The 13,095-nt window shown below is 39.5% G+C and overlaps 1 protein-coding gene across 4 annotated transcripts in view; it reads left to right on the forward strand.

Annotated features, from left to right (window-relative positions):
- The window catches only part of camk2b (calcium/calmodulin dependent protein kinase II beta), a 52,953-nt gene that overhangs the window by 2,639 nt on the left and 37,219 nt on the right, over positions 1-13,095 (forward strand). For all 4 annotated transcript variants that reach the window (XM_023338113.1, XM_023338114.1, XM_005806857.2 and 1 more), the window contains exons 2-5: positions 4,616-4,710; positions 7,472-7,531; positions 8,733-8,787; positions 9,199-9,264. In XM_023338113.1, coding sequence (XP_023193881.1) covers positions 4,616-4,710; positions 7,472-7,531; positions 8,733-8,787; positions 9,199-9,264 — 276 coding nt within the window. The remainder of the gene's footprint in view (positions 1-4,615; positions 4,711-7,471; positions 7,532-8,732; positions 8,788-9,198; positions 9,265-13,095) is intronic.

A 13,095-nucleotide genomic window follows, 5' to 3' on the forward strand; every position in this document is an offset into this window, starting at 1 on the left:
TCTGACGTTTGAAACTCAGAAAATTCAGTGTTTTTTAAAAAAAAAAAAAATTTAAATAGAAAATCTCTGAGATTTTTCTAGCAAACTTTGGACTTTTCAAACTCAGAAATTTCAGAGTTTTTCTAATAGAAAATTCCTGAGATTTTCTTTTGGGCAGAAATTCACTCATTCCTTCCTTTTGTAAAATGTATTTATTTTTTAAAATCAAGTATCAGAGCAGATTTACAGCTGAAGCACCGGAGCAGATCAGACTGGATCACTGCTTCTACCGCCATGTTTGATCCTGGAAAGCTTCCTGTAATATCCCGAACATGGCTGTTTTATACATCCAGAGGTTATAATAATAATAATAATTATTATTATTATTATATTTTTTCTTTTTGAAGTGCACATTACCAACATTAACCATGCCCTAAGCCTTTAGGGAGGGTTTTGTGGCTGTGTAGAGTTTGAAGAAGAAATGTGATCAGGTTAGAGACCGGCTGCCCTCTGAGATGAACTAATCCAGGGTTTTGGCCCCAGACCCCGGGCCCTCCTGCTGCCTCCCACCCGCCCTGTAGCAAACCCGCCACGCGGAGGCTCTGCTGCCTGTTTTCCACGCCGCGGTGGGAAGCCAGCGCCTGTCGTGCTTATACTCACCCGGTCTCCTCATAATGTATGCGGCGCTGGAGAGCCTGTAAGAGAGAGATGGGCTCCTGGGGGGGAGTGTGAGTGTCTCATTGTGTAACAATGCTGAGGTGGGATAAAATTAGCTCGGGATGACAGAGGTGGTTATTTCCGTCGGTCTCTGCAGGATTCGGCGAACAAAGGTGATCCCGAGAGCCTCAGAGCGACGTTTACCCCCCCAGAACGGAGCTCCGGATGTCACTCAAAGTTATTTTGGTCACCATACATCAGACACATTGTGACCGCGAGGCTTGCTGCTGTTGCTTAGATACTACTTTTAGCAGATGTAAAATATCCGTACCTCACTTCAAAGTGGGATCATTAATATAATAGATGTGTCGCAGGCGGCTGCGATGATGTAACGGTAACATTTGTTCACAATTCAATCCACTTACTGAATCTGAACTTTGATTTGCATTCGATGCGATTTAAAGTCGACACAGAAAAAGTTCACAGCCTGAATCACTTTTGGACTCAGTTCCTGCGGTCAGTTTTCCATCTGCTATCAAACACAGATAATCTGATGAATTCAAAATTCAGATGTTCCAAAAAATGATCGCAGGGGGCAAAGCCCTTTAAATTTCTTCCAAATAATAAATAAATAAAAATGAGGTAAATCAATCAATAAATAAATAACCCAACAAAAACCATGCAGACTTGACAATAGAATAAACTTGTTTTAATCTGTATTTTTTTCTTATTTCCTGAAATTAGAAAAAAAAAAGACAGACATTTATTGGTAAGTCAATTGTTGCATATTGACCTTTCAACTTTTAGCAGCTAGCAATAGTCAAAGGCTTTTCTTTTAATGTCGACATGAAATTTGAGGAAGTCCTCTTAAACTAAAATAAAAAAACATTTTATGGCAATTCGATTACAGTAGAAATGGAATCAAATCACAGTAAAATTGTTACAGAGTCAGAGTTTCATGACAGATATAATGAGATCACAGTACAAACTGTAATTAAATTACAGATTACAGTAACCTGCTGGCAATCCTGCTGACAGTTTATAATTCACTATAAACTTTACATATATATATATATATATATATATATATATATATAGCTGACTATGCTGATTCAAATGTTCGCAGGTGGCTATGAATCTAATGCATAGTGAGCACTACATACTCACTATGCAAAAATCTAACTCTGAATCACTGTGTACAGTTTGGGCGTCACAGACAGAACAGTCTAAACCCACCAGGCTCTGGAGAGGTTCCTTCAGACGGAGCCGGACTTTCTGTTCAGGTGGATGTAAACATAAACATCTCTAAATACCAGTCAGACTGGGCCAAAAACCCTTCAAAGGTCTGCTTTAAAGCCTCAAAATGAGGAGAGATTTTATTTTCCAATCTCCCTGTGAGCCCAAGCGTATTTAGAATATGTAACAGATCAATTTTACCAGAAGAAAATGTTTTGGGGAAGGCTTCAAACTAAATCTGAAGCAAAATCTATGGGGGTGGGGGGGGGGGTCGCCTGTGGATTAAAGATTTCCTTTGCAAATTCTTAGAAAGGAAAACATTTTGAGTAACATCAGATCTTTACACCCATATTAATGCACAAATTGGTGCTTCCACACAGCATTAGTGGAAGTGTTTGCACTCTGTGCAGCCTTGCTGTTAAAGATTTGTTCATTTCTATGTAGCTTTATGTTGTTTTAAACGGATTGGCCTGTCCGTTCAATATCTAACAGTTTTTCAGTTGAAAAATTAAAAGTCACAGTAAAGGTGGAACAAGTAGTGAAATGGAAGAAAATAACTTTTGGGTTACAGGAGGGTTTGCATTTACTTTATTGTTTTAAATATATTTAAAACACAACCAAGATTGTTTCTTACTGAAGAACTACAACAGGACATCACATATCTACTTGAATGAACCAACACAACATGGCAGCATGTGTAGCATATGTCATGTGTTGATGTTCTTCTGGAGCGTCAGGAGGATCAGGTATCGTTCTGTAGCTACATGCTAACAAAAGAGCTAGTTAGCAACTGGCTAAAGTGAGCAGGAATTAAACTCTGCAGTACGAGTTAAACCTCTGAATGCGACTCTTTTCCCTTCTCCATATTCACGTAATACTTTGATTAACCCACAGAGGATTTCATTCATCAAAGCTGGATTTTATTCAGGGAATGTAGCTCAGCTAGCAGCAGCAGACGTCTTTTGAAGCGAAACGGGTGGATTTAAAGATGAACAGGATTCCTCACATAATCTGAAGCAGGAAAGTGTAAAATGGGGTCAGGATTCTGTTGAGGAGATCAAAAGCTCGGAGCAATTTCCTCCTTTTCAGCACTTTCCTTGGCTTGCTAAGCAAAAAAAAAAAAAAAAGAAAAAAAAGTGACTGCTATGTGACAGCTTAAGAAAAAACAGATTTAATAATGTGGATTTGAACTGTTTTAGTTTGTTCCACTTTTAGTAGTCACCATCTATCGTTGAGAAGCACAGTTTAAAAAATAAAATTCATTTTAAAGGGCGGATCTGCGAACCTTTAGTGGTTGAAGTTCTCACTGCTTCTGTTTCATGTAATCAAACAGCATCCATCCATTCATCCGTTGTCTATGAACGGATGAATGGATGGAAGCCATGGTGCATCGGGTTGCTTTTCATTACGGTAAAGTATTGTCGTGAAATAGTGACATAAACGAACAGAAACCAACTACAGTGTACCGCAACTCGTAGTTTATGGGTTATTGTTGTGATCAGCTTCTGTTGTGGCAGCAGATGCAGCACAGAACTGGAAGGGATGAGAGAAAGGTCAGCAATCTGTAACCCTGAATCATCTCATGACCAAACTGTTTCTGACATTCATCTTTTTTTCTAAAAAATTAAACCCTTTTCTAGAAATAAGGCAGCTTTACAGTCAAGGTTTTACTACAGTCAGTTGTTTTTAGATTTTGTTGGCAATAGTGGCCTTTCTTTAGCAGTGGTCAGACAGGAATAGAAGGAGAAGGCGTGCAGTAAAGGTCATCAGTTCAGGACTCGAACCTGTGGAATGGAGTACTCCATACTGTACATGGAGTATGGAGGCCTGCACTCCATACTCCATGTACAGTAGAGGTGTACTCTAGGGGTACACCTTTAGGTGACCCCTAGAGTGTGACTATAAGGGTCACACTTTACCCCTAAAGTTTATATTTAAAGCTGTGAATAACATCATCGTCTTCCTAAAAAATAATTAAAAAATGACTTAGGTTATTATTTTAGGAAGGTGACAATATTCAAATCTTTGAATATCGTTTGTGAATTGCACATTTTGCACAATATTTTGACAGATATGGTCAGACACACTGGAAAGTTGAGTTGACCTAAAGTCCAACATGGATATTTGGAAGGAGGTTTGCGGTTCTTGCCTGATCTAAAGGAGAAAAATAAATCCCTTTTTGATGCCTGACTCTTGAGGAATCATCTCGACTCTGTGGTGAGACAGGTTGGGTTTTGTGATGGCTCTTTCTCTGATCAGTCGAAAACAAATATCATCACTTCGTGCTTGTCTAACCATCGGAGTTTTGCAGCTCTATAGAGACGCACAACCTTCACTTTGGTACTTTGAAAAGAAGCAGCACACAAAACAGTTCAGGTAGACTTTTCAACTACTTCCCCCGCCCCTCCAAAAAAAGTAAAAAGTTACAACAAATCAACCACAAATGGCAGGGTTGTGAAAATCGCTCTTCTCTGTTTTTGGAGTGAGATGTGAGGGAACGTGTAAGCTTCAGAAAAAGTGACAGCTAGCGACTTTAGCTAAAATCTGGATTGGTCCAGCAAACCGAGGGTCAGAGTAGAACTGGACTCCTGGATCAGGGGCGTGTTGACATCTTTCCTGTTGACGTCGCCCCCCGGGCTCAGCAGGTCAGCGTCTGACCGCTGAGAAGGCCGTTTCCATGCTGACGCAGCTCCAGCGGCGGCTGACCCGTCTCCCCCTTCCTTTGTGTTCTCTTGTCTCCCAGGGGGGCCTTCTCGGTGGTGCGACGCTGCGTCAAACTCTGCACAGGCCAAGAGTACGCCGCCAAGATCATCAACACCAAAAAGCTCTCTGCCAGAGGTGAGGAAAAGGAAAGTCAGGCGGCGACTGCGCAGGCGCAGCAGCGTCTCGTCAGCCTGCGTGTCCCGGATCCTCAAAGCTCCACATCAGAATATTCTAGCGAACTGTTTGTTTCCAGCACGTAAAGCCTCCACGTCTGTTCCACAGAAAACACATCAGCTTCAATTTTCATTTTAAAATGAAAAGCTTTAAGGTACATACACTGTTAAAAAATAAATAAATAAATAAATAAATAAATAAATAAATAAATAAATAAATAAATAAATAAATAAATAAATAAATAAATAAAGGTCGTTTTTACGGCCATGATTACCAGAGTTTTCCTATGAAAATCACAGATATTGAGTAAATAACTATTAAGAAAAACATGTCAATAAATTTACAGTGATTGAAATGGCAGCTGAATTACATTAACGTTCAGTCTACAAAAATTAAATATTAATTTTGCATACGAGTTTTCTACATAAACAGATTAAGTGAAAAATGCATAATAAAAAAAATATAGTTTTTTTTTTAAAACCCATAGTCTTTCCAGTATTTGAATGTTATAGTAACAGAATTGTTTTGTTGTGACTTGTTTTTTTTTTTTTACCACCATGTGTCATTTTAACAGATACATTTGATTATATTCACATATTGTTTTCTGTAAAAACAACACACACATTTTGACTGACATTTCACAAAGGCTTACTGTGAATCAAACAAAACATTTCTGTTTTCCACTTTACAATATTTTTCTGTTGTTATTTTACATGGAGTCTACCTCTGAAGTACCGAGATTACAGAAAAGGAAGGATTTGGAGTGGCCTATTCAAAGCCTGGACTTAAATATGATTGAGATTATGCGGCCTGATCTCAAACATATTGTTCATGCATGAAAACGAAAAGAATAGTTGGCCAAAATGTCCTTATTTCCAGTTGAAGCTAACGCTGGACGTTAGCCAAGGTTAGCTCAACCAGTGATTAGCTTTAGGAGGACATTACTTTCTCACATAGGAGTTTGCTCCTCCCACCCCCCAAGAAATAAAATCTTTCAAAAACTATATTTTGTATTAAGTGATGATCCAGAACATTTAAGTGAGACAAACAAAAGCAAAACAAAAACAAAAAAACCCAAAAAACAGCAGAAACTTGTTAGCGCTAGACATTTTTCACAGGGCTGGATGGCATGTAAGGCAAACAGTATCCGATTTTATCCACGTTTCTCTCCTCTTTCCTCACTTTTAAGATGTAATTCCATCACCGTCAGTCCAGCTGTGATGAAGCAGCATCTGCTTGTTCTTCTCCCGCTCATATAATGAGCGAGCGCCTCAGAGAACTTCTGAAAATAGCAGCAGTGGTGTTATTAACACTCAGAGCAGAGACTGAGCTGAAAGTCTGCATCATGACAACCTTTATTAAAAACATGACAGCTGCTCTCCGTTCTGCCCTCTGCTCTGGGAGGATGAAGTCCTTCACCGCTTCTCACATCGTGGCTGAAACAGCTGTGTGTGTGTGTGTGTGTGTGTGTGTGTGCGTGTGTGAGTGTGTGTGTGTGTGTGTAAGCTGCAGGGCAGGACCAGCTGTCACTCGGGTAAAAAACTGATTTTTTGGGGGGTAACTCGCCCTCACATCTCCTCAGGATTCTCTCCTCCTCACCTCTGCCTCGGTTTGTCCTTTTACTTATGTTTGTTTTTCCATCTTTCTATTTCTCTTCTTTCTGCTTGTTTTCTAGTTTTATTCTTCTTCCTCTTCTGCTTCCTCGTCTTTCTTCTCTATCTGTCCTGTTCTTCGTTTCGTGTGTTGGGCTGTTTTCACTTCTGCTGTTTTCTTGGTTCCTTTTTTGTCCTTTCTGACCCCGTTCTGCTCTGTCTGTTATGTTTTTTCTTGTTTTATTTCCTCATTTCATTTCTGCCACTTTTTGCTTTCTAGTGTTCTTCTTTTCACTGCAAAAACACAAAATCTTACCAAGTATTGTTGGTCTACTTTCTAGTGCAGATATCTTAGTACACTTAAAATAAGATAACTTATACATAACTTTTTATCAAGAAGTAGAAGCTTGTTTTAAGTAAATAATTTCTTAATATTGCTTAAAAAATGACTAGTTCCTCTGGTAGATTATTTCACTTATAACAAGATGTTTTTCCCATGTTATAAGTGACAGAATCTGACTGTGGAACTTGTACATTTTCATCAATATTAAGAAATTATTCACTTAAACAAGCTGCTTTTTACTGCTGAAAAGTTACTTGTAAGTTAGTTTTGTCTGACTTTAAGTGTTCTAAGATATTTACACTAGAAAACAGACCAACAATCCTTGCTAAGTTCTTGTGTTTTTGCAGTGCAGTTGTAATTCCATCTGAAGTCAGGAACTAATAAACATGAAAGTAATCATAAAATTTGGATAATATATGAAAACTTGATTCAATTCCCTGTCCTATTGCCTGTAGCTGTTTGAGTCATCTTGTGTTTTCTTTCTTAGTTTAGTTTATTAATTGATTTAAAACAGGGGCAAGGTGCAAAAACACATTAATAAAAGATGCTTTGTATCACATCTAGCTTAAGCCGAGCACGTACCTTAATAAAGCCGACTATTATCAAAAACGTAAATTAAAAGTCCTTGTCCAGCCTGCAATCACTGTACAAAGTCATAAAATTACAACAATATAAACAACACTAAATACCAAACTTACTACCTGAAGCCATCATTATATTTAACCAGATCGGATCGGGCTGCTGTTAGCTTCTCATCCACCGTCTCTGTTCTGTTCTGTCCCATCAGACCACCAGAAGCTGGAGAGGGAGGCCAGGATCTGCAGACTGCTCAAACACCCCAACATCGGTGAGCTTTTCCAAATCCTGATCATTCAGAAGCTACGCTCTCTTACCGATAAACGCCAACATTAAATGTGTCGAGTGAAAATAAAAAGACAAACTATATCTGCTTCTTATGTCAAGGTTGCCTCCTAACTGAACAGGAGCAACTTTATGGAAAAATCATTTGAAGAAGACAAAGGTCGGGTCCTAAGCTGTGCTTTAGTGTACCTTTACCTTTACTGTCGTTACCAAAAAGAAGCAACAAGCGACTCTTCCAGTAATGATCACTAATTTTGAATAAAAATGGAAAAAACCCAGCTAAAAACAAATGCAAATCTTTAACAGTTTTTCAGTTTATTTCTGCAATATCTGCATTGAACCAGTAATATGTTTTTAGGTATGTTTTTATTGTCATTAGGTTGAAATGTATGTGCTTTTTTTTAATGTTTCTTAAATCATTTCCATCCCAAAGACTTCTTGCTAAATGTTATATTTATCTTCATTTTAAATCCTAAAATTAGAAATAAATTGCTGGTTGTTTAAAAATGATGACAGAAAACAATAAGTGGTAATTTTTTCAAAAAGTTGTGTGACATTTGTGAGTTTTATTTTAAGACTGCAGAACCCTGATCTGGGGTATCAGGATTTAATAATAATTAAAAAAAAGAATTAGGGTTGTACATTTGTATAAATGTATCTTTAGTCTGTATAAAATGACCTAACAGATTTCATTCTGTCCATGTTTATTAAAGAAACACAAAGCCAAGTGAAAGCTGACGTGAGACTTTTGGGAGGATCCAGCTCAGAAATCTTGCAGGCAAATTGTTTGTCCGTCTCCATTTGAGTCGGGTTTTCAGACTGCAAGGAGCGCGGTTGCGTAGTTGTGACAGAGTCGACACATTTGGGTTTTGCATGTGTCGACCTGCGACAACTTTCAGCAGATCGGCGTTTGATAGAAACAGGAAATGGACGTTGACGAGGAATTCTAAATATAATGTCAAATAAATAAAGCATGACAACACTCGGAGCACAAAGCATAGAATTAGACTGAATAGATCTGCCCTTGTGGATCGGGAACATTGTCACCGATACCAGATCTAGGATTTTTTTTTCAATATCGGGTCCTTTGCAGATATTCATATCGTATCGGTGCGTCTCTAATTTCTAAAGAAGACAGACACGATGTGGGCTTCAGTTTAAGGATGATCTTGATGCCTCTGTTGCAGTCCGTCTCCATGACAGCATCTCAGAGGAAGGCTTCCACTACCTTATCTTTGACCTGTAAGTTTCTCAACCTGCTCCCTGCGTTGCTCTGCGCTGATTTTAGCCTCCATGCGTTACTTTACATCCCCATCTCTGCATTCTTTCTCTCTTCATCCCCTTCCTACTCCCCCTCTCCCATTACATAACCGCACACACCCGCCCTCCCCTCACTGCTTGCGGCTCCCGCTTAGCGCTGCTCACACTCTAACACACATACACACACACACACATATGCAGCCCCAACTCCCCCGCACTGGAGCTAGTCTCCATGGCAACACTGTCAGAGAGAATCCTGCAGCCGGGGTTTCCCCCTAATGAGGACATCCCCCTCCTATTCCTGTTGGTGTGCGTGTGCGTGTAGGGGTGTGTATGTGTGTGTGAATGAAACAAAAGTGTGTAATTTCTAACTCCATCCCTTCCGTCTCTCAGGGTGACAGGAGGGGAGTTGTTCGAGGACATAGTGGCTAGGGAGTACTACAGCGAAGCAGACGCCAGGTAACCCCCACCCCCCCCCCACACACACACCTCCGCTCCCTCTCCTCTGCAGCCTTCCCCTCCATGTGTCGCTCCTCCAGCCTCTGCAGTCCTCCAGCAGCCCGGAGAGTTTGCTCTCCTCTCGTTTAGGCAGAAAATGTTTGACACATTGCTCGTAGACGTCTGCCCCTCCTGTTTTTGGGCATTGCGCATTGTGATCTCTGATGGATCCCACCTCTGCACTGTTTTGTTTTTCTTTCTGTGAGCCAAATGGAGGTCGAAGGGAGCCCCCCCCCCCAGAGTCAGAATTTACAGAGAGAACAACACACACACATACAAAAAAACAAAACAAAAAGTGCACACACGCCCACGCTGTAGGGCCTCAAGAGGTAGACCTAAATCAATTTGAGCGAGGAGGCGGTTTGTGGAGGGGAGAAAGAATAGAAGGGGACAGTAGCGTTGAAAGGAAGAGAGAGGCAGGGATAATGAGAGATTTTAGCGGCTTTATTTTGAAAACTCCATAAATATGTCATCTTTCGCCTTCTTGTCACTCCTAGAACCTGTTGCCAAATTTTCTGGCTCGTTTTTGTTCATTCTAATGGAAAGGCGCATTTATTGAAAGGTAATGTAATTTTTAGAGTGGATTTGCTGGTTTTAAATTTACAGATCATACTTTACCCTGAATCAAATATTCTAACAGCAGAAGCATCCGTGTACAGTCAGGAACCAGAGTTACGGCAGCATCACAAAATGTTCCCGTCAGCCATATATTAGTTGCCTTCAGGTCACAAGGATAAGGAAACACTGACCTCCCCCTCCTCAGCCTCACTTTATTCTGGGGTGTTCCTTAATCAGAAGGAACACCCTTTACACGTGATATGGGCTATGATCATACTGTAACCCTTCAGGAGGTAGACTTAAATCAATTTGAGTGATTTAGGTCTACTTAAATCACTAGAAGTTGAACTCGCAAGAATTTAAAGTCTTGCAAGTTCAAGACTGTTTAGTCAGTCAGCAGGGTCAAGACAATACAAAGTTCTAGGTCTGCCCCAGTGTCTCAGTCCAATGGGATGCACCTACCTAGAATACCTCCAAAGGAAGTCGCCCCAATGGCATCAGACACTAACTGACTCCTCTCAATACAGAGGAGCAGGAGCGTCTCATTTCATCACTAAGACTGAATCATTGTCACCCTACAGAAGAAGCTAATTTCAGTGGCTAGTTTCCCAGATTGTACCTTTCAATCCTGATCCATTTATCAGGACTATAGTTAGAATTTTGTGAAGGAAAAGCTTTGTTCCACTGCCTGCACTGTCTGCATGATGTACACTGTAGTGTCTAATTGGTATTTTATCATGTTAGATCAACACCTGAGCTCAGGGGGCAACAGAAGGGCAAAAAATATACCTGAAGTACTTTTTGCTACTCCATACAGTATAAGCGCAGAGTCCTGTTTACTGCAGATAATACACCAAGACATCATAAATATCATATGCAAACTCAATGGAATACCCTAAATGCAATGCACTGGTATCACTAGCATGGGTGAATGATCCTGGAATCTGTAGTTTTTTCTCAGCTCATCCATCCAAATCTTGTAGTTGAGTGGACACAAGCTTCTGACTAGAACTATTATAGATAAAGTTATTCCAATAGAACATCATGAATGTAAATTGGTCAGTCAGCAGAATGTTGATGCAAACAGATGAAGATTACTGCCTACTTTCTTTTAAAGGGCATTATTTCTGCATTTCATGTTCTTCCCATGTGTTACCCATGTTGCTTCCTTGATTCTATGTTAACTGTGTAAGTGTGAGCGTATGCAAGTCTGGATGTTTGTGTGTGGGAGTGTGAAGAACTTGCCTATATTCCTGCCCAAAGTGTCTCACTGAAATTCTTTTCTGTGTTCCATCTGCATCCTGTTGAGCTCTCAGTCCACCCAAATTATATATTCCGTTCACTTAAATCCAAGAAAATCTTAGATATTTGTTTTTGTCAAGAGGTTCTGTGACAAAAAGTTGAGCATGAGCAACTAGTGCCTTTTACAAGCTGGTGTATGTATGATGGCAATGATGTATGGTGCAGTATTAGGGCCAAAATTAAGACTATTGTGCTGTAGCAATGTCCTTAACACAAGATGACACATCCATTTCGAAGCCAGCTAATGATGTGATTAATGATGGGCTGACACCAGCAACTGACTGGCAAAGCAGAAGGAGACTATTCAGTTGCGTTAGCATTGGAGAGGCTAACGACTAACCTGCACAGGCTAGTCACCTAGCATGGATAAGCTAGTTGCAACCTAATATTTTGTAGGTATATTTTATGTTTATTTATTTAGCCTTGATGTCATGCTAGGTCACAGTCAATTCTGTCAAAAGATCACATCCCAACACATCTAATACATGTTGCTTACATGCATTAGATACATCTTGATAAAAGTTTTTTTTTTTTTAAGTGTCTTATCCAGTAATTGATCAGCATAAACATGCTAGTCATTAGCGTTTGGAATGATAATGCCAGGCTACCCATGCTAACGGACAGCAGAGAGAGTAGGTTATCCAGTGGCTGATAGTTAGTCTATCATCCTAGTCATTAGCCTCTCCAATGCTAAAGTAATCAGTAGTTTGCTTCTTAGAGGTGTGGAATACACATGCAGCACATATTGGCATGACAAACTGTAACAATAGCAAAACAAAACAAGTTTGAGTGCATGTTAAAGTCCTAGTTAAAGTGCAAAAAAATTTCTGAGGTACCGTTGAGGAACTACAATATTAAGATAAACTAACATTTCAACAGGAAGTTTGAAACTAAAGTATTGATCTTACAGTGGTGTTGTCGATCCAACACTGATATCGACAGACTCTATATCGGAGCCATCGATATTTTGCAACAAGCACATAGACAACACTGGCTTAATCTTAATCCTTTGACCTAATACCATGCTGTCGAGTCCAAAACTTGGAACACGTACAAACAAGATTTGAATCCGCATTGGCTAACAAGATGACACTGTAGCATTGCTGTAGTCACTGAAGATGTAGAATAAGAGCTGGGATAAAGTAAATCAAGTTTAAATGTGACCTTTCACACACGTTTAACATTTTTCATCTAGTACTCTGAAATTACCAATATTAGGTTCTTTATCGAAAACATATTGTCCCTGTTGGCCAAGTTGGGATTTAAAACATTGAGTTCTGGTCTGGTAGAAATTAGCTTTATTTGTGGCCCTAAACTAGCCAGCCATTAGCTCTAGCTTTTCTATGTCCGAACAACAGATATGCTAGAAGACAGTTCATAGCCACTTCACAAAACATGAAGTCAACAACAACTGAACTATTCCTTTAGCACAAACTGCTGTCCTCCGTGAATCTATGACAGTTTCCAGTGCCTGTTGAGATGGTAAATATGCATACTAAATATGATTCATCCAATAAGAGAACATTTTCCACCTGGCAAATTCTGAAATGTTTACGTGTAATGTTAATATGAGACATAGCAAAGAGATTATTTCTGGTGTGGGTTAGTCATACCAGATACAAATATGTGCACCAAAATACTGGTTGTGAAATTGCTTAAATATGAAGCAATTTTTTTGTGTAGATACAAAACAAGAAAATCTGTTACTTTTATATCCGACTAGCCAAACTATTTACATGGATGTTCCTTAGAAATAGCTCAGAAAATGTTTTGTATCCCTGGTTCATTTTGAACTAAAGGTCAACTGCCCAGAGACCAGAGTTCATTTTGATCATTCAGCTTTTGTGGCCTCATCCGAATTTTAATTTAATTCTTTCAGCTGTGCAAACATGCAGTTACCCCTGTCCCAAAGATGGTACAAGAACAGTTTTG

The sequence above is a fragment of the Xiphophorus maculatus genome, chromosome 8 (assembly GCF_002775205.1).
Source record: "Xiphophorus maculatus strain JP 163 A chromosome 8, X_maculatus-5.0-male, whole genome shotgun sequence".
Lineage (NCBI taxonomy): Eukaryota > Metazoa > Chordata > Actinopteri > Cyprinodontiformes > Poeciliidae > Xiphophorus > Xiphophorus maculatus.